Here is a 27,934-nt window from a genome sequence, read left to right on the forward strand (position 1 = left end):
TAGACATTAAAAAAGCATGGACTCCACAGTTTCATTCACATTTTATTGTGGTCCAATCCATCAGAGCATGATGATTTATAATCAGATTACAAGCTACTTTTCAGTCATCAAGCATCACATCACTTTACAAAGATCAACAACTACTGATTATACAAATCATATTCATGTTTCACTCACTGCTCTTACAATGCTACGTGACAAAAACATGTAGATGTTGTTCAGGTCACAGCAGCTCAGGGTCGTCTCCTCTGACCTGAGCTCTTCCTCTTCCTCTTCCACTCACTTCTTCCTCTGCATCTACAAAGTCCATCCTCAACACAACTCTGACATCTCTGATATTTGATATTGGAATGCAGTGAAGTTAAACTGGATGATACCTTGTTTAAACCCATTTTTTACGGATCCTCACGTGCGCAGCGGCCACAGCAGCAGCTCTGCCTGGCTGATGGTGCATGCTCTGTTCTTCCAGGACAGAGGGAGGGGGGATGCAGTAACAGGGACAAACTCCAGTCCTCCGGTCATGTTTGGTTTGACCCTGCAGCTCCTCCTCAGCTCCACCCCTCTGATGTTACTAGACTGGAGCCTCCACTGCAACACACACCAACAGCATGGTTTAGACTCCTGAGACACTGGCAGGACAGTAGACACACCTGGAGGACTGCAGACAGGAAACACTTTTATTTACACCCATGGTCAGTGTCACGGTGCTTCAGTGAGGGTCACACTGGTGCAAAAAGAAGCTCATCATTTTCCATACAGCACATAATATTCTTAAAACACCTCTTTAAAGCATTAAGATCTTTTTTTTTGTTTGTTTAAAAAAAAACAGTGTTCAAGCCAGAGTCTGGAGTTAAAGCTGGTGTCTGGAGTTTCCATTCGTTTCCAACGTATGTATCATTTTTCAACAGAGCTTCAATGTGTCAGTCTGGTTCATACTACAATATAATATTAGCATAAAGCAATATAAAATGTATTTATGAACCCCTCCTTCGTCTCATAGACCCCCATGTTATCCGAAAAAGCGCCGGTCAGCGTCAGCCAATAGACTTCGAGCTTCCACATTCTCGCGTTGTCAATCAACATGTGGAGCAGCCAGAGAGCACGGCCGCTCGCCCAGCAGAGGAGAGTTAGCTCTGCAGCAGATATATCCACCGTCTGCTGAACATCCACCGTAAACAGCTGAACATGGAGGATGCTGTAGGACTCAGAGGCTCTCATTTTCACCCAACGGATAATAGCGTGCACAGTCAAAGGGGCGTGGCTTGGTCGCTCATGAAAGCAGAGGGAGGGCACAACCTCAAGACATTGGATTAAAAAAAACTTCTCCCTTTCAAAATTCCGGACACGAGCTTTAAGGTTGACCTGCCACACTTCTCTGACGTCCTGTCCTCCTCTGTCCTCCATCCTCCTGCTCATGTCAATCGCCATCTTGGCTTCTCTTGAGATAAAATTCAGGAGCTGCTGCTTGTTTTTTTTTTGTTTGTAGCCTGCTCCAATGATAAAAGCTCTTAGTAAAAACAACCTTAAAAAGACTAAAGACTGCCGTTCAAAGAGTGAAGAAGCCTGTGAGCGGGTGAGAAATGAAGATGAGTGGAACTGCTTCATGAGTGAGTTTTCTCCTTCAAAGGACAAGCCCTGAGTTACTATCAACAAACAGGAAAACATTTTAATCAAGTTTAACAATTAAATACATTATTATTAGCCATCGCCGTAACTCGTAGTGTAACGGCGAAGTGTATTGTTCTTGCTTAGTTTCTTCTGTATTATTATTATTCTTTGTCCCACGAGAATGCATTTTTGACCCCCTGAACGTAGCTGAATGTGGGTTTCTTTTGGTATCGACGCAACCGGCCCGGCGAAAAATTCACAAAAATTTATGTCTCCACAGTGACAGATCAACACTGGCTCAACAGCGCCACCTACAGTCAGACCCCTATGGCCCACAGAGTGGGCATATTTTGACCTAGGAACACAAAATTCACAGCAGTGACAGAGCATGAGGGGACAAACAGAAAACTCTCTTGGCTCAAATCTGCGGGACCAACAGGAAGGCGGCCATCTTGGATACAAAATTCGCCGCCGTTTCACTTTGCATTTTTCAAATGAACTGAACTCTTACTTCCTTTCTTCCAAATGAGCCCCAACTCAGCACACTGCATCTGGACACATTGACTTTCAATAATCAGCCAGCTTTTTTTGATACGTCACTCGCTCTCCTCACAGCACGCCGTCGAAAAACGCCTTCATTTCCTGTTATTTGGACAGCCCCTCAGGAGCTCAGGCATTGTCCCAGAACACTCAGATTACAGTCAGTTCTGTGCCATAACGGTCCTCATGTAATGCATTATAAAGTTTGATACAACTCAACTCTATAGCGCCCCCTACCATAGACCTGAGACATTAACATTCTTCCACAGTAACCAAACTGTGCAGTAAAATTCGATGCCTGAAGACAAGCAGAAAATGATATTACCATTTTGATGCATTTATAACCGTTGGCCAGTGGGGGGCGCCAAGACCCCCCGAAAAATACATAAACATTTCTTATGAGCACATACTTTGTCCGACTGTCTTGAAATTTTGATCAATTATACACAACATGGTGCTGATTATGTTGATGTATGAATGACTGTGATAGATGCTACAGCGCCACCTGTGGGAGTGTGCAAAGATTACACTGCAATTTAAAACATTACTTTTACCAATCTTTTTCATATTTGACAGAAAATTCCTTTGTGGCCTCCTGATCAGAAAAGTCAATCAGCTCGTTCCTGTACTTTCCATGGTTTTGACTCTAGAGCCTTCTCTAAAACCCAGTCATTGTCTATGTGGAAATGTCGTTTGGCTTCCAATTATTCAAATGAACTGAACTCCTCGGTGTTTGGACCAAATGAGCCCAAACTCAGCAGGCTGCATCTACACACACTGACCTTCAATAATCAGCCAGCTTTTTTTGATCTGTCACTCAGTCTCCCCATAACAAGCCCTCAAAAATGCCTTCTTTTCCTGCCACACCAGTCCACTCTGGGCTGCCTGAACTGCCCCCCCTCCTCCTCTTGCCCCCCCCCCCCCCCCCCCCCCCCCCCCCCTCCCCCTCCTCTTACCCCCATCCTCAATCTCCTGACTTTGACATACACACTTCAAACTCGGTACGAAATTCTGGCAGAGGACACTGATCAAACATGTCTAGAATATCTTTGACCAGTTCCAATTCATCTCCATCAGGGGCGCAAAGACCCCAACAGAATATACATAAACATCCCTACACCCACACACTTTGTCCGACTGACTTGACTTTTTGATCACTTATATAATGCATGATGCTGGTTGCATATGAATGACTGTGATAGGTGCTACAGCGCCACCTACAGGAGCACACAGACAGACATAATAGATTATGACTCTATAAATTCATGTGATTTTGTGCATGACTGACTGACAGCAAATAAAGTCGGTGGTAATGTTTTGGAGGCCGCAGTGTGTGGTGTTAATGTCAATTTAGCGCGAGACGTCGATGCAATAGCAGGGAGTGAAGCACTAACCGCGATGACTTTCATCGCCGCGCGCGGCTTTAATTATTATTATATTTTCAATGAATACAAATCCACACTATGATCACAGTTGTTGTTATATAAGACTGTCCTGATTAATACAATGACAGATTAATTTCCTCTTTCATCTGAGCTTGAGTTAATGAAACAGCATCTGAAGGAATCTTTTTTGTACTTTTCATGCTATTGGTGCATTGCATTTGATCTGAATCCCTCAATCTGTCTGTTCTCTCCTGCATTGCCTCACATCAACCAGAGTAGCAAAAACTCTCCTCTGACAACCAGGGTTCTGCAGAAAGTCTCCTCTGGGTCTGGTTCTGCAGAAAGTCTCCTCTGGGTCTGGTTCTGTTGAAAGTCTCCTCTGGGTCTGGTTCTGCAGAAAGTCTCCTCTGGGTCTGGTTCTGCAGAAAGTCTCCTCTGGGTCTGGTTCTGCAGAAAGTCTCCTCTGGGTCTGGTTCTGTTGAAAGTCTCCTCTGGGCCTGGTTCTGTTGAAAGTCTCCTCTGGGTCTGGTTCTACAGAAAGTCTCCTCTGGGCCTGGTTCTGCAGAAAGTCTCCTCTGGGTCTGGTTCTGTTGAAAGTCTCCTCTGGGTCTGGTTCTGCTGAAAGTCTCCTCTGGGTCTGGTTCTACAGAAAGTCTCCTCTGGGCCTGGTTCTGTTGAAAGTCTCCTCTGGGTCTGGTTCTACAGAAAGTCTCCTCTGGGCCTGGTTCTGCAGAAAGTCTCCTCTGGGTCTGGTTCTGCAGCTTTCTTCCTGTTTTTCCTTTTACAGTTGCCTTTGCATGCTCATGTGAAATTGTTGGATTTCACTAAAAATGTCTTGAAATGACTGTGCTGCACCCGACCCAGTATAAATAAAGCTGAATTGAGCGGTTAGTCCCATATCGCCCCAGGAGGGACTGGGTTCTCAGAGTGCTGGTCTGCTGGAGGCTCCTAGAGAGGCAGAGCTTTCAGCTCTCAGGCTCCTGTCAGGTGGAACCAGATCCCAGTTTGTCAGGGAGGCTGACTCAGTCTCTGCTTTAAGACCTTTCTCTTCAGTAAAACTTACAGGTAGAGCTGCTTCAGGACTCTGGAACATTTCCTAGAGAGGCTGCTGTCGGTTAGACTGCTGGAGGAGCTCCTGAACTCCTCTGCTCTCCTTCTTCACTGCTGTGTCATTAAAGAGTGCTGTCTCTCTTCTCGTCTATCAACTCACTCTCTCACTAACTCTCTCTCTCTCTCTCTCTCTCTCTCACACACACACTCTCTCAGGCTGGTATTGAACAGTTGAGCCAAAAGAAGAGGTACAGGTTATCCAAGTTGTTAAAGCTGCTGTAGGCAGGATTTTGCTAGTCAATGCTAATTTTTCTGTGTTTTCTTTGGATTAAATGTTAGAGTATCCATTGACAATCCTTTAGGAGTGTAGCATAACTGCTCTACCGCGAGGGCGCAGCGTTTCCATCTGTCTCTGTTCTGAGCTGAAAAGGAATCTCGACAGCTCCAGGTATCTTCGACCAATCAGAAGAGCCCCTGAGGCTCTAACTGTGATTGGTCGAGGGGCGTTCGTCGCACTTTCTTGTGGGAGGGGCTTAACTTGCGTGAGGACGTGATGTCAGAGAAAACAGGACAGGATTGGCTGTGCTGGGTTTCAAATCGTCTTCTTAGATGGGTCAAATCGCCATCTTGCTTAGGTAAGCCTAAGCAAGATGGCGGAGATGCGGAATCCTGCCTACAGCACCTTTAAGTAAAGTTAAAAAGGACAGAGGGGCGAAGGAGAGTTCAGATTTTCCTCTTTATTTCTTTGTTTCTTTTACTGTCTTCTGCCTCCCTTCTCCATATTCCATGGATAGCCTAAGAATAGGAACATTAAGGAACATTAAACATTAATGGGGGTAGGGATCGCATCAAACAAGCAGCCGTGGCCGACCTTATGAGGCTGAAGTGCATAGATGTGTTACACCTACAGGAGACACACAGTACTGCAGATAATGAGGCTGCTGACTCTTTTCCAGCCGAGTCACTTCAAATAATGCGACTCATGTCGAAGTGGAAAAGGGCAGGTTACATGTAGTGCATGGAACAATTAGAGACATACGCTTTGTTTTTATTAACATCTACGCACCAAATATACCAACTACCTGTATACAGCTGTTTCAGATTTTGGATATATATTTGAGGAACCGCACCTGTAGTGCTGCTGGGCGGTGACTGGAACTGTACAACACATCCACAAGGCAGAAACTCGGAGGAACCCCACCCACCCCCAGCCTCATTACTGGCTAATATTATTCAGCAGAATGATTTGGTGGACACATGGAGGCAGTGTCACCCCGCACTACGTCAGTACACGTGGGTTCGTGTCAGTGGGGGGGAGGGTGAGTGCAGCACGTTTGGACAGAATATATATAAACCAAACTCGCAATAATCGCGTTAAGGGCACCAAAATCCATTCTGTGGCTTTTTCAGACCATCACTTAGTAACGTTAGACTGTGCAGTGCCACCTCGTGCAGCACGCTGTCCTTACTGGCGCCTCAACATAAAACTATTGCAGGATGCTTCCTTTCGCCAGGCTTTTGGACTGTTCTGGGAGCAGTGGAGGTCTAAAGAGATGGACTTTGAGAACGTCCTGAAGTGGTGGGAGGTGGGAAAAGCACAAATTAAGGAGTTTGTTCAGCAGTACACTGTACACACCCATCATTCAGGGAGGGAACAGCTGGAGCAGTTAGAAAGGGAGGTGTCTATCCTGGAAGAAGGGGTAATCAGTGGGACAGGAGCCACCACCACATGGCGAAGCAAGAGAGGCGCGTTGAGAGCATTTATGAATGAAAGAGCCAAGGGGGCTCCAGTGATGTCACGCCCTGTGCCCCTGCGACCTCGTGGAGGTGCTGGGGTCCTGTTCTGTTTGTCTGCCCTCATGTTCTCCTGCCTGGTCACCTGCCTGCTGCTTTTGTTCTCCTGTCAAGTCACCTGCCCTCATGTTCTCCCGCCTCGTTACTCCCTAATGTGCCTCACCTGCCCTGCCCTGTATTTAAGTCCCGTGCTCCAGGTGCGTCCTGTCGGCTCCTTGTGGGTCTGTCTGTGTCCCTCCATGTCCCTCCATGTCCCTCCATGTCCCTGCCTGCACCTCCGCTCCGTTTGCATTTTTGTTCCTGAGTTCCCGGTTTTCCTTGAGTTCTGGATTCCCTTATTTTGGACAATAAACACTTTTGTACCCCGCCTGGCTGCCTGCGCCTGGGTCCTTCCACCCCGCACCCATGACAAGTGAAGGGCAGAGTGACCTCTCTGACTGACATAGATGCACCAACGCGTTACTTCTTCAACGTAGAGAGAAAGCCCAGGACCAGTACAGAGCTCATGCGCCTTACGCAGGGGAACGGGGAAGTAACATCAGACCCCAAGCTTATGAGGGACGAGGCAATAGGCTTCTACACAGAACTGTTTAGTGCTGACAACTGCGATGAGTCACGTCGGAGGCAGATGTTTGATGGCCTACCGCAACTGGATGCATCGCTGGCAGAGGCTCTTGATGCCCCGTTTCACTTTGAAGAAATGACAGCGGCGGTGCAGCAGCTTAACACTGGCCGGGCCCCGGGGATTGACGGGCTGCCCCCTGAGTTCTATAAGTACTTCTGGGCACAAATTGGGGAGGATGTTTACCAGGTTTTCAGAACTTCCCTAGAGTTGGAGAGCTTCCCTCTGAGCTGCACAAGAGCCGTTCTAACCCTTTTGCCAAAAAAGGGGGACTTAACTCTACTGCTGAACTGGAGGCCGGTGTCCTTGCTTTGCTCAGATTATAAGATTATGGCGAAGGTCTTAGCCAACAGGTTAAAATATTGTTTAGATTCAGTAATTCATCACACCCAGTCGTACTGCATTCCGGGTCGTACAATTATGGACAACCTCTTTCTGCTTAGAGACCTCATTGACATCGCAAGGCTTAAAAGCTTAGACCAAGGGTTGATCTCCATCGATCAGGAGAAGGCCTTCGACCTGGTGGATCACTCCTGTCTGTTTAACGTTCTGGCAGCATTTGGTTTTCCCAAGAGGTTTGTGTCCTGCATTAGTCTGCTGTACTCAAGAGCAGCAGTACTGTTGAAAGTGGGGGGAGGACTAAGTCGTCCGATTGAAGTCCAGAGGGGGATTCATTCGGCAGGGCTGCCCACTGTCTGGCATGTTGTACATTTTGGCCATCGAACCGCTACTCCACCAGCTGAGGAGAGGTCTCACAGGTTTTACACTGGCGGATGACATCTTCTATCTGTCTGCCTACGCTGATGACCTGACAGTGTTCATCACGGATCCCGCAGATGTTCAAACTGCAGCAACAGCTGGATTATTATGAACACGCCTCCTCTGCCAAAGTCCACTGGCGTGAATGTGAAGGGCTGCTTCTTGAACGGTGGACTCAGCACACAGCGCTGCACTCTCAGCTAGACTACAGTGGCGTACTGAGGGAATAAAGTGCCTTGGGGTGTACCTGGGGAGCGAGATCTTCCAGGGCAAGAACTGGGACGGTCTCGGGGAAAAAGTGAGCGCCCGATTGTCTCGGTGGACATGGGTCCAGCCCCAGCTGTCTTACAGGGGGAGGGCTCTGGTGATCAACAACCTGGCTGCTTCCACCTTGTGGCACTGCTCCACTGCTCCACCCTCCACCACGGAGCTGCTGGACATTCAGAGACAGCTGGTGAATTTCTTCTGGGGGGATTCCACTGCCTGAGGGCGGAAGTGCTGTAACTCCCTACCGAAGAAGGGGGCCAAGGTCTGGTGGACATCGCTAGTCGGGTGGCAGCCCTTCATCTACAAACAGTGAGACGCTTCCTGTACGGTCAGAATCCGCTGTGGGAGAGGACCACCGCGGTACTGCTGCGTGGAGTCGGAAGGCTCGGTTTTGATAAACACCTGTTCTTATTAGACCTTCAGAGCATGGACATAACTGGGACCTCTGCCTTCTACCTGTCAGTACTGAGGGGTGGAGGTCGGTCCTGACTGTGTCCACAGACCAGCTATATGGACGGGGCGCAGAGGAGCCACTGTTTCACAACCCACTGGTCAGGAGCAGCCTGTTGGACTCTGCAGCAGTGAGTCGACTTTCTTGGAGTCGAACTTGACCAAACTGGCTGATTTGAGGTCTGGCAGATGCTGGAAGAGCATGGAGCAGCTCAGCCGAGAGACTGGCATCAGATCTCAGCGGGTCCTGGAGAGACTTCTGGAGGAAGTGAAGCAGGGGCTTCCGTCGAGGTTCAGAGAGCTGCTGGGTCTGAGCTCTGCTGGACCAGCTCCTCCGGGCTTTCCCTCGCTGAACATCCGGCCTGCTGGTGGCGATGGGGAGGCAGCTGGTGGACTCCTGTCCTTCTCTACACCTGTCCTGCCAGAGTTCAGTACTGTCTCGAAAAAAGCCTTCTATATTGTCGCCATGAAGGTGAGGAACAGAACCACGCCTGAAGGTCTCCCTGGTCCAGGTGGTCGGGTGTGTTGGCGCCGGGGTCGTCCCCCAGAGGCAGCTGGAAGTCCCTGTATCGCCCCCGAATTAAGAAACGCTATGCGGCTCTCCAGTGGAGGGCGGGGCATGGGGCAGGGCTACAAACAGACATGTGGCCCACTTTGACCCTGGGACAGACACCAACTGTCCCTTCTGCCCTGAGGAAGAGACACTGGAACACCTGTGGACGTCCTGCCCCCGACTCGTTCCAATGTTCAGACTGCTGGGACGCTGGGTTGGAGGTTTGCACCTGGTTCTCACCAGAGAGCTGTTTGTTTTCGACCCAGAGTCTACTGCTGCCCAAAAACATGAAGCAGCCCTCATAAACTTTCTTCTGGGCCAAACGGAGCTGAGCCTCTGGCTGTCAAGGCGGAACCAGACTCGTGGGACAGGATGCACAGACCCAGAACTCCTCCTGAAAGCCTGGTGGGAGCACGGCTCCGAGTGGAGCATGTTTATAGCTCCCTGGTGGGGGCGCTGGAGGACTCTGAGAAGATGTGGACTGTGAGAGGGGTCTTGGGAGTGATGGAGGAAGGACGCTTCAACATGAACGTTTAGTCACCTGTTTTTGTGGCTTTTAGGGTTTTTTAGGCGCCGTGACTTGTGGTCTTTTGTATTGTTGAACATGTCTAAATAGATCTTAATAAATGATGTGGTAAAGTCAAGTCTCTCTCTCTCTCTCTCTCTCTCTCTCTCTCTCTCTCTCTCTCTCTCTCTCTCTCTCCCCCCCCCCCCCCTCCCTCTCTCTCTCTCCCACTCCCCATCGACTGGAGCAACACTGAGCTGATTCAGAGAATCAGTCTGTATCTCTGTCCCCTCACCCCAACCGGAACAGCAGGAAGCCTCCTCTGAGCCTGGTTCTGCAGGGTTCTCCTCTGAGCCTGGTTCTGCAGGGTTCTCCTCCTCTGAGCCTGGTTCTGCAGGGTTCTCCTCCTCTGAGCCTGGTTCTGCAGGGTTCTCCTCCTCTGAGCCTGGTTCTGCAGGGTCCTCCTCCTCTGAGCCTGGTTCTGCAGGGTTCTCCTCCTCTGAGCCTGGTTCTGCAGGGTTCTCCTCCTCTGAGCCTGGTTCTGCAGGGTTCTTCCTTTTCCAAGGTATTTTTTTCTTTCCAGAGACTCTTCTTGCTCTCTTCTCTGTGAAAGCAGCCTGGACATGTGTTGTATTCGGTGCTTTATACATAAAGTTGAATTGAATTGAATGGAATCAGGTTTGTAATAACTCTTCGCCTCACATTAACAGATTCATTGTTGTATCTTTTTGTCATATTTGATGTTTTTGTCTTTGTGATTTGCCCTTTTTAAAGACAATGACTGTTCTCTCATTTAACCAAATGATTCCAGCTTATTGTCTTTTTTTAATCACCCTTGAGTGTGTGAAGTTTGCTCCAGCACTGTTTCAGTTGACATAGTTTGTGGTTTCTAATCTTTTTTCTTGATTTTTGTGCTTCTGAGTTACTGTATGTCCTGGTCCACCGGTCTGTAATGTAGCGTTGAAATAATAAAGTGAACATATGAATGTGAAGTAAACATCATTGCAGTTTGTCGGTTTGTCTTTATCAAAATGCATGTTGTGAATGTTGCTTTCCCATGATGAATATTTGCAAAATAGCCCTGGAGAACGATGCCTGGCTTGATATGAAATGATCAGGAGTCACACACTGCACTGGACAGGTCTGACACACTGCTGGAGTCGGTGTCTGAATGTAGTGAAGGTACTGACGTTCAGATGATCGTTCGCAGATGAAGCCGATGCGGTCAGTGCAGTAGAAGTCATTCCAGTTGGCGTCGTGGATGAGGCCGGCGCAGTCCTCGCCATCCTCATGACCGTGGGTCCAGTTATCAGGCTGCCCCGGCTTCCACTTCCTGGTGATAATCAGGAGGAGAACGACTCAGACCTGGAGAGGACAGCGTCACGTCAAACATCAAGATACACTGGGAAATGCTCCACTCACTTAAAGATGGGTAAAGTCCCATCCACCCACTTCCAGACGTTTTCTTCCTCCCTGTCCGTGAGTCCCAGCCAGAAGTAGCCTTTACCCGCGATCGCTTTTCTGATGAATTGCTAATGATAGAAGAACAGACATGACAAAACCAGCTTGTGCATTTTCTAAAAAACAGGTCAGACATTACAGTGTTGACTGGAACGTACCTGCTCCTCGTCGTCATTGATGATGAGCAGATGAGCCGACCTGTTGGAGCAGAACTGGAGGGCCTCGTCGAAGTTGAGTCTCTGAGCGCCGGAGGAGAAGAAGTAGCAGCTGCTTCCAGACTTCCTGAAGTCGCCGTGGCAGCCTGGAAGAGTTCAGCTCATTACAGGAGGAGTGCTGGACGGCAGCAGGCGGCGTGGTGGACAGGAGCCTCACCGGGGTCCGGGGTGGGACCGGCGGGGGTCTGGACCTGCCGGGACCCCGGGCCCTGCGGCTCCTTGGTGGCATCCGGCGGTCTGGGCTCCTCAGACACCGTGGTGGGCTGGGTGGGCTGACGGGGCCTCAGAACGACTGGAGGGACCGGTGCCGGCAGCCCTGGCAGACCTGGAGGACCAGGGGGCCCAATGGGGCCCACAGGCCCCCGAGGCCCCTCTGACCCTACAGGGCCCAGCGCTCCCCTGGGGCCCTGAGGTCCTGTTGGTCCTGGCATCCCTGGCTGTCCATCGAGACCTGGAAGCCCCGGCGCGCCGGGCTCTCCCTTCTCTCCAGGGGTTCCAGATCGACCTCCAGGCCCTCTGGATCCTTTAGCTCCTGGAAGGCCTCGGGGTCCAGCTGTGCCTTTTGGCCCAGCGACCCCCGGAGGTCCAGCAGCACCTCTCTCTCCCTTGGGTCCCACCAGTCCCAGTAAGCCTTTCTCTCCTTTATCTCCTTTAGGTCCAGACTGGCCCACTGGTCCCTGTGGACCCTTGTCTCCTTTGGGGCCTTTGGGACCTGGTGGACCTGGGCCATAGTGACAGCGGGTGAGAGGACGGCCGGGGACAGAGTGAGCCAGAGGACAGAGGACAGGAGTGAGAGGACGGCCGGGGACAGAGTGAAGCGAGCCGGGCGGTCTTACCTCGCAGGATGGTGAAGTTGGTGATGAGCTGGGAGTGCCTGCTGTCCACCAGCTTCAGCTCCTCCATCATGGCCGCCAGGCTGCCGACCTCCCGGTCCAGCCGGGCCTCCAGCCGGTCCTGCTGGGCGCTCAGCCGGCCGCCGTCCTCCCGGGCCTCCAGCACCGTGGCGTTCAGAACCAGCAGCAGGTCCGAGTGGCGCAGGACCGTCTCGGCGCAGGACCGCAGGCCGTTCAGGTCCGAGCTGATGACGCCCAGGATCTGAGCGGCAACGCTCACGTTTCCCGTCACCTGGTCCAGGTCGCTCTCCTGGCTGTCCAGGCGGGCTTCCATCTCGTCGAACCGGAGAGAGGTGGCGTTATCGTGGTCTCTCTGCCGGTCCATCAGCTCTCGTAAGCTCTGGTCGTGACCCTCGCTGACGGCTGAGGCGTTCTGGATCTGGCTGGCCAGAGTACTGAGCTGGACTCCCAGGTCATCCAGAGCGTCCCCGTTGGTCTTTGCCAGGGCAGAGTTGTTAGCTGCCAACACCTGGAGGTTCTGGACCTTCTCTTTCAGCCACTCGGTGTCGGTTCGCATCTGACGGGCGGTTTGCTGCAGAACCTGATAGTCGTTCTTCAGCCTCTGAACCGCCTGACCCACATCCTCCACAGTCTGATGCAGAGCACTGAGCAGACCTCGCTGCTGGGTCTGCGTGATGTTCAGGGTGTCCACCCTGACCTGGGTCTGGCTCTGCTCTGTGGCCTGGCCCTGGATCTCTGACTGCAACCGAGCGGTGTCGGTCTGGAGGTCATCGATCATTCCACTGTAAGACGCCAGAGTCCGGTTGACCCCTTGAAGGCAGGCAGTGTTGCTCTCCAGAAAACTCTGCAAGGACACGTGGCCGTTCTGCATGTCGTCTCCCGAGACCCGGAGTTCTTCAAGTACGTCACTGTTGCTGGTTGTTCTCAGGACAACGTCATTCAGCTGGTTCCGCAGTGCCTCCAGGTCTGTCTTGAACATTTTGATTTCACTTGAGGCATGAACAGATTTTTCTCCTGTCTGGTTATCTGAAGAGGTCAAATACAAAGAAAACTGAGTTGAAATGACAGTAATGTGACTGGGTGCAGTCACAGTGTCAGGCTTCCTGAAGCCTCGGCATGAAAATGCTGATCAACACGTCAATTTAGAGAGCCACAGTGGTGCAGTGAGTATTCTTCGGTTTCCTGCCACATGGGAATATGTGTTCGTCTGCGGACAGGAGAACCGGTCCATCTGGTCTTAGGTACCCAGAAGCACAAAGCCCCCCAGCCCACACCTCTCCAAGATCAAGGCAAAGACATCAGCTGGACCCGACAGCATCAGCTCCAGACTCCTGGACCGGACCATCGGCTCCAGACTCCCTGAGCCCTGTGCAGATAAACTGTGTGGAGTTATGGAGCATGTCTCCAACCTGAGCCTGAATCAATCGAGAGCAGTACCACATCTCTGGAAGACCTGCTGTGTGGAACCAGTGGCAAAAACAACACATGCCAGAGGTCTCAGCAGCTTGGGGTCAGTGGTTCTGACTGATCCTGGGACAGCTCCGGTCCATGGACCCACTGTAGGTCATCTCCTGGCATTGGTGTGGAGGATGTGGTCATCTCCTGCTACATGCTGCTCTAGCTTATCTGAGAAACCCGTCAGCGTGGCGACAATCGTGTTTAACACCATCCAGCTGGTGCTCCTGAAAAACAAACCGGAGAGGGCCGGGCTGGACCTTCATCTGGCTAAGTGGGTTCTGGACTGGAGCTGGGACTGCGTCTGACGTTCTGACCTACAGTGTGGGTTCCCCCCCCCCCTCCAGGGGAACATCTTGGATCCTTCCTCTTCACTCTCTACACTGCAAATTTCAGTGTAGAGAGTGTTCAGCAGAAGTTCTCAGACAGCTCTAGATCACTGGCCTGGTCACTGAGCACTAACGAGGAGTACAGAGGACTGACACAGTACTGTCAGTCTAACCATTTCAACATGGTATCTGGTGGCTGTATATGTCCTGGGGGTGTGAATGTGACTGACCACCAGCTGATATTTGTGCTGCTTTGAACAAAAGAAAGATCACAGAATGGATGAATGGTGGCAGAAATGTGTGTGGAAATGTGTGCGGAATCAGTGGAGCCCATGTTTGATGGTGTTGGTGTCAAGGTAGGATACAGAAAGTCACTCCTGACTTATTGAATCAGGCGCTGGTCTTCCACTAACTGAAGTCCATGTGATGCCTCTTGGTTATCAAAGACCCCCCCCCCCCCCCCCCCCCGCGACGATCAATGATGAATTTGAACCAACATTAAATTTGTGTACAACTGTGTGCAACCAAACGCTTCCATTCATTGTGATGATGGAACTGGAGTTTCTGTGGTGTCTTTAGGTGATGCTTGTTGATTTTACCAGTCTTCTCTGTGACAGGAAGAGTCGATGGTAGAAAACTGCTTTTTCATGCATGTATAGTGATATTGAGCAGAACTGAGTAAAGCTTTTGGCTCCCCCCTCATCAGCCATCCTTGCTGTTAGCCCCTCTGGTTGAACGGTGTTTCAGGCGGTCGCTGTGTGGCTGAACATACAGACCTAGTTTCCTCAAATCTGTCTCCACAGCGTTGATCTTGCCTCCATAGTTCTGCATGCCCTCGGTGACATTGTCCATTCTCTGGACCACTGGAAAAGAGAGATCTGAAGTGAGACGGTGAGCCACCAGAGCAGGGACAGCAGGATCTGCTCACAGCACTTCAACCCGGGGCTGATGGGACCATAAAGGCTGTGAGAGACCAGCAGCAGGGCAGGCTGAGCCGGCTCCCGCTCGCGTCAACCTGCGGTTCACGAGACAACAAACTTTCACCAAGCCGTAAAATGTGGTGTGGGTTGTTCAGTCAGGGCTCATCTGGAAGACATTAGAGCCAAACTATCCACATCACATCACTTCATCGCACCACACACCCCAAAGCTGAAAAAGCTGTCAGCAGCACTCAGAAGGCCTTATCCAGATCAGAGCTGAACTCATAGATGTGTTAGTAGATAAGGCATCCATGCATGGATAAATGCTTTGTGCTTTAAAGCGACACTAAGGAACTTTTCAACCTTAATAAAACATTTTAATATCTTTTGTGATGATACATCGACTTACAGCTAGTTGAATGACCCTCTGTCACGGCCTGAGGGCGTCAGTATTGTGTGGGACACATGAACAGATAATGGGAGCCCCCCCCCAAAAAAACTGTTTAAGTTCATGCATTTAATTACATTTTTCAGTTTATTTAATTTAATAACAGTTACACTATATGTTGTTTAAACTGTCTTGTTGATGATGTTTATTTTCAGAAGTTGATTACAGCTAAGGATAATGCAGGCACTGTAAACACGGGACTAACTACAGATGATACAGAAAACAGTAACACATTAAACAGACAATAGTCAGCATAGCTATGTGTAATGTGCGGCACAGAAGCGGGCAGCTACCTTGGGGTCCTGTGTAATTGAGGACCAGCACGAATAGCATTGGAAGCTGTGTTAGCGAGCTGTCTGCGTGATGCTGTGTTTCTGTGCTTTGCAGAATAAAAATGGATCCTCATGCCACCACACACTGAAGACTTCTTGTTGCCTTTGTCTAAGTGTGTAACAATTGTTTTCATTTGGACTAAGCAACTGTGAGGAGGGTGGTAGGAACCCTGCACACTAACAAACTCCACATGTGCGGACTGCTTTACAGCATGCGTCACATCATGATCTAACATTATTTAGCCACCATTAGATTCATGACCTCGTCGCTATCCGTCCTTCACACAGCCGCCGGAAACAAATGAAGGCGAGTTCAGTCCGACAGCACGCCACCGGGAGCAGCATTGAATTATGAAAAAGTTCACAATAGCATGTGGCTGCTGTCTCTAATCACCAACTTTTTACACAAACTGTAAAAACTGTCTTTCCATGTCAAATGCAGAGAGCAAATTATAAACAGATAAAATCTCTCAAAGCATATTCTCCGTTTCCATACTGTCAACAGCTTGGTACCAATTAAATTTTACAAAGATTGTTTCTCTTTTAAGGCGAACAAACTGAAGCTCCGAATGTGCAGATTTAGTGAATATTTAGTGAGACTCCTGATATGAAATGAGTGTGATTTTTATTTTGGGACATGAACGCACCACCAGCAGAGCGAGAGCCGTCCTTCACTGTCCTGTTGTCTCACAGTTCACTGAAATAACTGGACTGTTCGTCTCTGACACCCTGTCCCTTTCTCAGGCCCACAGCCTGAGGTCGCGTCTCGCCCAGTGATGTTGGGTCAAAACTAAATATCACGCCGGTGGCTAACAGTGAAGCTAACAGCTGACTGATGCCAGTAACTAAGCTAAGCTAGCTAGCTAAACATGCTGCTTTTACAGAGTGTGTCTCTGAAACGGCACTGCATGTTGCGTGTCTCCTGGCTAATGCAACGCCATGGTTTTTATAGTCATGCCGACTATTATTATTGGTTTTTTAAGTCCTTACGATGGCCGAGTGATCTGTTTGGTTGAGAAATGTCAGGTGTGGCGTAGCCGTGGCGTGGGGCATGGGCGTGGCATGGGGCGTGGCGTTGTGGTGTCACGTGGGGCGTGGTGTGGGGCGTGGTGTGGGGCGTGGTGTGTGGCGTGGGGTGTGGGGCGTGGTGTGTGGCGTGGGGTGTGGGGCGTGGTGTGGGGTGTGTGGCATGGTGTGGGGCGAGGTGTGGGGCGTGGCGTGTGGCGTGGGGTGTGGGGCGTGGTGTGGGGTGTGTGGCATGGTGTGGGGCGTGGCATGGGGCGTGGCGTTGTGGTGTCACGTGGGGCGTGGTGTGGGGCGTGGTGTGGGGCGTGGTGTGTGGCGTGGGGTGTGGGGCGTGGTGTGTGGCGTGGGGTGTGGGGCGTGGTGTGGGGTGTGTGGCATGGTGTGGGGCGAGGTGTGGGGCGTGGCGTGTGGCGTGGGGTGTGTGGCATGGCGTGGGGCGTGGTGTGTGGTGTGGTGTGGGGTGTGCTGTGGCATGGGGCGTGGCGTGTGTGGCGTGGCGTGGGGCGTGGCGTGGGGCAAGGTGAGGCATGGGGTGGTGTGGGGTGTGGCACAGGGCGTAGCGTGTGACGTGGCTTGTGGCGTGATGTGTGGCATGGCGTGGGGCGTGGTGTGTGGTGTAGTGTGGGGTGTGCTGTGGCATGGGGCGTGGCGTGTGGCGTGATGTTGGGCGTGGCATGGGGTGTGGTGTGGGGCGTGGGGTGTGCTGTGGGGCGTGGCGTGGCGTGTGGGGCGTGGTGTGGGGCGTGGCGTGGCGTGTGGGGCGTGGTGTGGGGCGTGGCGTGGCGTGTGGGGCGTGGTGTGGGGTGTGTGGCGTGGCGTGTGACGTGGTGTGTGGCATGGCGTGGGGCATAGCGTGGGGTGTGGTGTGGGGCGAGGTGTGGCGTGGGGTGGTGTGGGGTGCGGCACAGGGCGTAGCATGTGACATGGCTTGTGGGGTGTGGTGTGTGGCATGGCGTGGGGCGAGGTGTGGGGCGTGGTGTGGGGTGGGGCGTGGCATGGTGTTGGGCATGTGGTGTGGTGTTGGGCGTGGCATGGGACGTGGCGTGGGGTGTGGTGTGGGGTGGTGTGGGGTGTGGCACAGGGCGTGGCGTGGTGTTGGGCATGTGGTGTGGTGTTGGGCGTGGCATGGGACGTGGCGTGTGGCGTGGTGTGGGCCGTGGCATGGGGTGTAGCATGGGGCGAGGTGTGGGGCGTGAGGTCGTGGTGTGGGGCGTGGGGTGCGGCGTGGCGTTGTAGTGTGGTGTGGGACATGGTGTGGGACGTGGCGTTGTGGTGGGGCGTGGTGTGGGGCGTGGCGTTGTAGTGTGGCGTGGGGCGTGGTGTGGGGCGTGGGGTGGGGCATAGATGGCGTGGGGTGTGGCATGGGGCGAGGTGTGGGGCAAGGTGTGCGGTGTGGCATGGGGAAAGATGTGGGGTGAGGTGTGGGGCATGGTGTGTGGTGTGACATGGGGCGTGGAGCGTGGCATTGTGGCGTGGGGCGTGGCATGGCATAGGGCATGGTGTGGGGCATGGCGTGTGGCATGGGGTGTGGGGCGCGGTGTGGGGTGTGGGGTGTGTGGCGTGGCGTGGTGTGTGGCATGGCGTGGGGTGTGGTGTGGGGTGTGGTGTGGGGCGAGGTGTGGTGTGTGGCATGGCGTGGGGCATGGCGTGGGGTGTGGTGTGGGGCGAGGTGTGGTGTGGGGTGGGGTGGGGTGTGGCATAGGGCGTGGCGTGTGACGTGGAATGTGGCGTGGTGTGTGGCATGGCGTGGGGCGTGGCGTGGGGTGGAGCGTGACATGGGACGTGGCATGGGGCGTGGCGTGGTGTTGGGCATGGCATGGGGCGTGGCTTGGAGCGTGACATGGTGTTGGGCATGGCATAGGGCATGGCGTGTGGTGTGGTGTTGGGCGTGGGGTGTGGCATGGGGCGTGGGGTGGGGCATGGGGTGGGGCATGGGGTGGGGCGTGGGGTGGGGCGTGGGGTGGGGCGTGGGGTGGGGCGTGGGGTGGGGCATGGCATAGGGCATGGTGTGGGGTGTTGCATGGGCGTGGGCTGAAGTGCTTGTGTCTCACGCTCAGTGTGTGAGCTGAGATCCCGGTTCACATCAACTTCAAACTTCTGCTCATTTTAACTTCCTCACATTCAGGAACAAACCAAGCCAGCCTTTCACTGGCTGTATGCAGAGAGAACTGTCCTGATGCTAAACTGCCATTTTTTTGCCATTCCAGAGATGGACGATCAGGGCCAGCAAAACAGAGTGGCCTGAACTGAGATCCTGAGGGTTTGAAGGATTTTTTGATGGATTTTTCTTTGTATTCTGATGGAGTGCTGTTGTTCACACCACTGAACACAGAACAGGTATTCAGGGTCACTGCTGACTCACCTTTGAACCCGAGCACGGCCACGGCGATGGTCAACAGTGCACAGAGCACGTAGAGCAGAGCGATGGCTGCTCTCAAAGCCCAGTCATTTTTACACTTGGTGCACTCAGTTCCCTCCTGAATTCCTGCAACATAAAATAAGATCTGTGTCACAAATCAGTGCAGACATGAAGCCTCCTTGATTCTTCAGCAGTTGTTGAACTTTGGAAAACAGTTCTTATTCTCATATTCTGCAGCTGGAGAAGAGAATGATTCAAAATGGAACAAGTCTTTTCCATCAGAAGTGAGATCTCACTGGATGTTTGTCTCTCCAGAACTGAGAGAGGACATGCCGTGCTTTTCTTCTGCCAACTATGAAGACAAAACATTTGGTCCCATGACGCGGGGAGATGGCCTACTGCAGCTCACATGTGTTCTCCATACGACAGGAACCCAAACAGAAGCGAGTCAGAACGCTGGCCGTCCCGCCTGAAGCAGCAGCTCATCAGTGTCATTCAGCTCCGGCTCACCAGGATCTCTTACAACACAACACAGGAAAAAGCTTGCAGCTTTTGAAAACCAAGGACGACAGATAGAACACACGACATGTTAGATACTGAAGAATATCTGCACACTCTAAATTACAAGCCTAAAGCAAGTTTTCAAAGACATGGTACAGGGCAACACAGACTAGAAGACGTGTCTCACGTCCAACAGGTATGAGTACCAAACACGAGGCCTGTGAGCCAAAACAACGTCACATTACTAAAGACTCCTGATTCTGTGAAAATCCACAGTTTTAAGAAAGCAGACCTGAAAAGCTACCAGCAGAGGGCAGCACTGATCACAGCTGCTACAGTGTCAGTGAAGACTTATTTATTGACGATGCGCCACGGCACACCTATTTTTCATTAGTTGGAACGCTGATGTTAGTGTTGCATGCTGGGAGAAAATAAGAGCGGTGAGATGCCAGACCCCAGACCGGTCTTTCAGAGTGGCCACACGTCACATCATCATCACTCAGAGGTCAGGCTGCCTCAGATGGTGTCAGTGGAGGAGGCAGCGCCCCTCAGCTGCCGCCGGTCTGAAGAACTCAGATCCGGTTCATATGAACTCAGGTAATCCCAGTCTGATCAGCCACTCTCATCCTGTTCTGCTGAATTCAGTCTGACGGTCATATTTTTATGGATGAACATGGCGAACCCACTCCCCATTTGTCAGGATCCTCTGCGATCCCCCACCCCGCCGTGTCTCCCTCTTTCCAGGTCCTCCAGTTGTCCATGTCCGTCCCTGCTCCCGGTCTCCCTGTCTTTCAATCAGCACAGGCCTGGTGTCCTCCACTCGCCTGAGGACCTGGTCCTCCTCTGTCTGTCTGCACCCCGATGCCCACATGTCGTGTTCTTTGTGTTCTGTCTCACTCGTTCTGGACTTCCTGCCCGCCTCACTGATTCTGGGGCCTCCTTCATAAAACATGGCGTAGGATACATTCTAACTGTGAACAAACGCCCAAAAGCCAAAAACGGCCTCTGGCAAAAAAGAGTCAGATTGATAAAACTGGCGCACGCTCACATGAACGCCATTTACCTTTAGAAATCACAGTTGCCTTGGAAAGCTGCTCAGGTGGATTGTCCTCATGTCCCGCCCTGGACACGCCCACTTTCTACCATATATGCCCACGCAAAGTAGCTCCTGAATATTCTTCCTGCAGATCAATGGACTTTATGATCCGTCATGGCAGAGAAGACACGGGACATTTAATAGAGAGAGAAAAAGTAGGTGGAGGAGGTGGAGGCAGGAAAGTGACAGAGGTGGGAAGAGTACAAAAATATTATACTCAAGTACAAGTACTGTTACTCTGATGTGATTTTACTTAAGTACAAGTAAAGTTACCTGTCAAAAAATCTACTCGAGTAAAAGTAAATGATTTAAAATGTACTTGAGTAAAAGTAAAAAGTTACTTTTTAACAACAGGTGTTTTCTGCCTCTACTGTGTTGTGCAAAAAGGAAACGAGGACATGCGTACACATATCAATTAAACTGTTTTATTTACAGGTAGTGAAGCAAATTCAGTTACATACATGAACTGTCTGAAGAGATACTCGCTCTGCCACTGAAGCTGGATGAGCCCAACACACATGAAGCTCATGACAAGTGTGTCCACTGCTGCCTGCGGTCCACGTCCGCCGTCCTGCCGTCATGCCGTCCTGCCGTCCAGTTCAGGTTGTTCGGCAGCATTCCTGGAGGCCCCAGTGTTGGTTCCGTGTTGCCACACCGTCACCAAAGGCCTTCAGCTCTGATGGATGTCTCCTCTGAAAACATACATATACAGATATTTTCATTACTATGTAAATCACTGCCTTTATTAAATACTCAGCATTTTATTTATTATACTCATAGATATGTTTCTACAGCTAATGCATTTGTGCATCAGAATGCAAAATTTGGTCACAAAAACATATGAAGTATGAGGTTCATAATAAACAAGAGAAACTGTGATCTTAAATGATGGATGTATTCACACAGTGTGTCTTGGTTTGGTTCAAATAACGATCTAATGAAAGAACAGATAAAACAAACAATTGTGATTTGTTCATCTGTTTTGAGGATGCTAATGGAAAAGATTTAGGGCTCCCACTCTGACATTAAAAGTGGAGGCTTGAAAAGAAAACCCTGTGGTTTGGCGTTTGCATGTCAGCAGAGAAAAATGGAGACTGGCTTCAGAATCAGTGCCTCCATCCACACCGTCTGCTGGAGTGTGAGCAGTTATTTTGGAAAACGGAGGGAAGAAAGTGTCCGTTTATGAAAAGACTGCATCATGAATGACTCTGCTTTCTCAGCTGTAGGATTACTAGGTTAAGACAGACGCTAAATAACTAGCTTACACATTTGCATTTATCAGGAGGCGATAAAAGAGTTAAAAAGCTGCCGAATCCTGCCTGGACTGTCCAGACCACGGGGGGAAGCAGCTGTAGGATGTTTGCTGTGGGACCTGGAACACTGATCACGTCAGGTTGGCAAAGCGAACTTGGTTAGCCAGCCGAATAACAGCATTAGTTAGCTTGATGGAAAGAAAACGAGAAACACGACTTACCTCAACATGCCTGCGCATAGGAGCCAGGGGTGCACTGTGTTTGTTGTATCTGTGTCCTGGACCTCTCCACGGTCGTCCACCACCACGCCTTCGCCTGTCTCCATGTTCGCCATGTCTGTCTCTGCTGCACCGATCAACTCTCCCTCCCGATTCAGTACCAGAACGGTTTTCTCTTCTCTGTTTCAGCCTTTTTTCAGTTTCTTTTTTACTCAGTAACATTTGTGATGTAAAATGTACCGGAGTACATTACTTAAAAGAAACTGTACTTAAGTAAAAGTAAAATTACACTTTTTAAAAAGTACTTGAAAAAGTATAAGTACACAAAAAAGCTACTCAATTACAGGAACGCAAGTAAAGTAATTCGTTACTTTCCACCCCTGGAAAGTGATGTGTCCTTAGTGGACTGATGTGTCCTTACTGGACTGATGTGTCCTTACTGGACTGATGTGTCCTTACTGGACTGATGTGTGTTTATAGAGCTGCTCCGGTAGAGCCAGAGGATCAAACTGATCAGTCTCTATAGAGCTGCTCTGGTAGAGCCAGAGGATCAAACTGATCAGTCTCTATAGAGCCGCTATGGTAGAGCCAGAGGGTCAAACTGATCAGTCTCTATAGAGCTGCTCTGGTAGAGCCAGAGGATCAAACTGATCAGTCTCTATAGAGCTGCTCTGGTAGAGCCAGAGGATCAAACTGATCAGTCTCTATAGAGCTGCTCTAGTAGAGCCAGAGGATCAAACTGATCAGTCTCTATAGAGCTGCTCCGGTAGAGCCAGAGGGTCAAACTGATCAGTCTCTATAGAGCTGCTCCGGTAGAGCCAGAGGGTCAAACTGATCAGTCTCTATAGAGCCGCTATGGTAGAGCCAGAGGGTCAAACTGATCAGTCTCTATAGAGCTGCTCCGGTAGAGCCAGAGGATCAAACTGATCAGTCTCTATAGAGCTGCTCTAGTAGAGCCAGAGGATCAAACTGATCAGTCTCTATAGAGCCGCTATGGTAGAGCCAGAGGGTCAAACTGATCAGTCTCTATAGAGCCGCTATGGTAGAGCCAGAGGGTCAAATCTTCTCGAAGCTTTTTCATTTCATGCATCTTTTAATTCGACCTTCTTGTGATTTCATTCCGCACTACACCCCTAATGGGTAGGTCAACATTTTCCACCGCGGGGAAAAATTGCACAGCGAGACCGGCTTCTCCACCTGACTTCTACCAACAAACATTCCTGGAGGCTTTGCTCTGCTGTGTGGCGGCGTCCTCCACTACGGAACGGCACATCTGTGTAAACAAGAGGTCCGGCCGCCTCAAAGAGTTCAGAACACAGACATGGAGGCCGTCTTCCTCACATGCTCTGAAGACCCTCCACTGCACAGCGCCACCTGCAGGCAGAGGAGCAGCCTCAGGGACAGACTGCTGGAGGTGGCTCCTCCCCCTCGCCACGTCGCTCTTCAACACCTCTCTGGGGGGTGGGGGGTAAGGTTAAACAATCACCGAGCCTGGTCCCACACACACCACACACCTTCAGACACACACACACTTCATTACACACACTGACATCTGTATGTCGGCTGTTCTAGTGTGTATAACTGCATGTTGAGCCACCACACCTCCCTCCACCTGAAGGTGCTGCAGACCCTCCACCTTCCTCTCTACCTGCCACTTCCTGTCCTCTGTTGTGGGAAACTAGAAATATGAGGAATCTGTCCAGAGATGTGAAGAAGTGTCCGACTCCTCATGAAATACATCCAATAGTGATCATTAATCATTCATTAAAAACAACAAAAAAAGAAACAGTCGTTAGGCTGCAGTGACTGATCAGTTATAAAAATGATCAGTCACTGCAGTCTCGTCTGGATTTTTCTCCAGAGCAGAGGCACTTTACACAAGAAATAAAAATTCATTTCAACCAAAATACGGTCAAGTTAGTGTTTTCACCAGCAATCAGCTGTTACAACATGTGGAATAATGCAAAGGGAGCTAACACTCTGTCCTGAGGAACGAATCTGGACGCAGAGCGGAGGGGTTCAGTCGCTCCTGTCTGGGTTTATTTCACTACCAGTTCTCTGCACTGAATTCACAGGATCTGCTTTTCATGTTCTCCTCATTAGAACATCTTTAGGTAGGACAAAAGTCTGACACCATTCCTCTGAAAACAGGAAGTAGAGTTTGTGTTTGGGTGGTCGACATCCCAGCATCCTGTGATGGTTTTTATAACATCAAATGTTTGAATCTGAAATTCAGAGACTGGTTCTGCTTTAAGATGGAGTACCTGTGACCTCCATACATGTACATGCACTACTGCCTCCCCGAGCACCGTCCCAAGATGGGGGTTCTATAGGCTGGTTCCTCCACAGTCAGATCGTCCACATATATCATGTCATGGTGACGCCCCCCCCCCACGGGGCGAGCAGGTGTTGGCAGCTCGTGGTGTGTGGCCCCTGGCCGGGACATGGTTCTGAGGCCATGTGCTCTGGGTTGGTCTGCAGCCATACGGACAACAGTCCATGTCTCTCAGTGATCTGTACTGGAATCACACTTAAAAGAAGTGTTAAATGTCACTTTCATAAGACTCCATCACCAAGAGAGCAAGACTGCAGAATGTGGAGTGTTGTGCAGACAGGGGAAAGTTCAGTGTGGTGTCTGTATACAGCTGAGCTTCATTTGGAGTCTGACTCGGTCAAAAATGGTAAAATTCAACACTTCTTTTCCTCCATGTACCTGCCGTCCCACTCCCCTCCAGCTTCACTCCTGCCAGGGGAAGTTTCCACAGCTTCAGACTTCCTGTCTGAGAGGAGGCTCTGTGCACCGTGTTAGCACCACAGTGCTGTCCTCCTTTCTGTCTTGTGTCTCCTCGGTTTGTTTGTCCACTTCCCTCATGGTCCGTCCAGCTCCCAGGCTTCCCTTGCATTGGTCCAATCCAGATTCATCAAGAGGAGCTTTATAAAGTATTGTGGCGGTCGCACAAGGAGGAGACGGACGAGAGAGTGGAGCTGGGTGCGTTTATTGGCAGCACACGGGTGGCAGCAGCCATTCCAGGAAGCAACGCACTGACAGATCATTCCTGCCCTTTTATCCCCACCACAGTGAACCACACCTAATCAGGTGACTAAACCCCGGCCCTTCTAATGTGAGGAAACACCCTCTCCCAGCAGACACCACACAGCCCCCCCCCCCCCCCCCCCCCCCCCCCCCGAACATTCAGAAGGGACCAAGCACCCCAAAGGAAAATGAAACAAACAACTCCCACAAAAACATCAGTCTAAGGCCCAATCCCAATTCTCTGCTTAATCCTCACTCCTCAACCTTGATCCTCAATCTCATATTAAGTGCTTCCTAAAAACAAGTGTTAAGGAATGTAATGTCACTTGGAAATGGGACAACCCTTAAAGACAGTTACGACCTTGGACCACAGGGGGCAGCACTGCGCAAGAGGGTAGAAGAAAGCCAGAAGTGCAGCGTTTCCTGCAGGAAAAAAGTTTGGCCAGGGGGGAGCGCACGGCGGGGAGTTTTTGGACCGTCGGGAGGGGGCTAGCAGCTAGCGACGCTTCTTTGGACCGTCCGAAGGAGAGAGAGAGCGCACATGCGTGGAACGCTGTTTTTTTTTTTTTTTTTTTTCCTCTCCGTTGTCAAGGCGCAGCAGAATTTAGCGCGGTGGTGGTGGTGGTGGTGGTGGTGGTGGTGGTGGTGGTGGTGGTGGGGGGGGGTGGGTGGGGTGGGGGGGGGCTGGCAGCAGTAATAATTTTGGTCAATGATCAATAACAACGCCCTTTATAACTGTAAGTACTGCGCCCTGCATTAGAAATGTTGAACATTTTGCTGTGTGACCTTGTTAATAAATGCATTCAAATGAATTTTCTTGATTTCTTTCGAATAGCCTTTGTAAATATTATCTGTGATAGAAAGTTAATACAGTTACTCCCAAAGTAATATACACAATTTTTTATTAATAAAATAACAGCAAAATGAACTATTTAACAAGCATTCTGGGTTATTCTTACCTCCAAGGTAGGTCTGGTAGAATCTCAAAATTAAGGGAGATAACGCTCCTTAGTCTCGCTCCTTTCCTCTACTTGTTTAGGAATGGGACAACACTTAACTTCACGGGAGCGCACATTTTGAGGAATGAGGAGTAAGATTAAGATTAAGCAGAGAATTGGGATTCGCCCTAAGTCTCTTAAGGGAGGCCTAATCACACGGCCATACTGACTGCGCACCTCCACAGCGGCAGGAGCAGGACCTGACGGCGGGGTAACAGGGCCGGAGCTCCCATGGCAGCAGTCGACTTGGGGGGACATCCCCATCTCGGGGGCTGCGCCACCTCCACTGGCTCCTCCGGCAGAACAGGCGATCCACCGAAACCCGGACTGGCCTCCCGCCCACGTCCAACACAAACGCCTTGGGCTCCGCCTCCAGAACGCGGAACGGGCCGTCATAAGGAGGCTGCAGCAGGGCCCGGTGGGCGTCATGGCGAACAAACACCTACCTAGCCGCCATCAAAGTCCTGGGAACATAGGAGCGGGGGAGGCAGTGGTGAGCAGGAACCGGGGCCAAACCCCGACCTGGCTCTACATAACCGGGCTGCTGGGGGGCCGCCAACAACCAGGGCGCTGAAGGATCCGGGAGGAATTCACCGTGGACCCGCAGTGGCTGACCCAGGACCAGCTCAGCCCTTCGGGGCTGAACGCAGGCCCAGCATGACCCACGGCAGGCGGTCCAACCAGTTGCAGTCTGTGAGGGTGGCACAGAGGGCAGCCTTCATAGAGCAGTGGAAGCGCTCGCACAGCCCATTAGCCTGGGGGTTGAATGCCGTGGTGCGGTGGAGCTTCACCCCGAGGCTCCTCGCTACCGCAGTCCAGAGCTCGGAGGTGAACTGGGGGCCTCTGTCAGACGCAACATCCAGCGGCGTGCCAAAACAGGCCACCCAGGTGGAAACGAAGGCCCGTGCCACCTCCACCGCCATCGTGGAAGCCAATGGAACCACCTCCAACCCCTTGTGGTCCAGTCCACCATAGTCAGGAGGTGAGTAAAACCGTGGGAGGGGGGCAGCGGACCCACCAAGTCCAGGTGGACGTAGTCGAATCTCCTCTCCGGCACAGAGAACGGCTCCAGCGGGGCCCTGGTGTGGCGGTGAACTTTGGACCGCTGACATGCCACGCAGGAAGCTGCCCAGCTTCTGACATCCTTCCTGAGGCCTGGCCAGACAAACTTCGCCCCCACCAGCTTCACTGACGCCCTTACTCCAGGATGTGACAGTGCGTGGATGGGGTCAAACACCTGGCGACGCCAGCTGGCAGGTACCATAGGGCGGGGCTGACCTGTGGAGACATCGCAGAGGAGCAACACGATGCAGCCCTGAAACGCCACGTCCTGCAGCTGCAACCCTGTCGCGGCCGTCCTACACACCTGGACCTCCGCATCAGCTGGCTGGTCAGCGGCCATCGCAGCATAATCTACCCCCAGCTACACCGAGTTCACATGCGCCCGGGAGAGACAGTCAGCGACAGCGTTGCTCTTACCAGCAACATGGCGAATGTCCATGGTGAACTCCGAGATGGCCGAGAGGTGGCGCTGCTGCCTGGCAGACCATGGCTCTGTGGTCTTAGCCATGGCAAAAGTGAGGGGCTTGTGGTCCACAAAAGCGGTGAACCACCGTCCCTCCAGCAGGAACCGAAAATGGCGTGTGGCGAGGAAAAGAGCCAACAGCTCCTGGTCAACTGCGCTATGTTTCCTCTCGCTGTCTCGCAGCTGCTTGCTGAAAAACGCGAGAGGCTGCCAGGCACCATCCACCCACTGCTCACAGACCGCCCCCACTACATAATCCGAGGCCTCGCGCCACCGGTGCTGTTAGGGAGGGATTAGTTTAGTTTAGTTTAGTCTTTATTTGAAGGGACAATGTACAGAGACATTAAGTTCAAGACAGAGATGTTCTGCACCAGATT

At 51.4% G+C, this 27,934-nt stretch overlaps 1 protein-coding gene across 1 annotated transcript; it reads right to left on the reverse strand.

Moving 5' to 3' along the window:
* Positions 1–56: 56 nt before the first annotated feature.
* Positions 57–26,955, reverse strand: LOC115384596 (collectin-12-like). Its single transcript, XM_030086849.1, has 10 exons — positions 26,842–26,955; positions 26,210–26,435; positions 18,936–19,058; positions 14,624–14,710; positions 12,046–13,089; positions 11,367–11,930; positions 11,153–11,295; positions 10,956–11,065; positions 10,724–10,866; positions 57–588 (listed from the first exon to the last, which is right to left on the reverse strand). The coding sequence occupies exons 1-10, from the start codon at positions 26,953–26,955 to the stop codon at positions 572–574; spliced, it is 2,571 nt and encodes an 856-aa protein (XP_029942709.1). The 3' UTR covers positions 57–571.
* Positions 26,956–27,934: the final 979 nt, after the last annotated feature.

The sequence above is a fragment of the Salarias fasciatus genome, unplaced genomic scaffold, assembly GCF_902148845.1.
Source record: "Salarias fasciatus unplaced genomic scaffold, fSalaFa1.1, whole genome shotgun sequence".
Lineage (NCBI taxonomy): Eukaryota > Metazoa > Chordata > Actinopteri > Blenniiformes > Blenniidae > Salarias > Salarias fasciatus.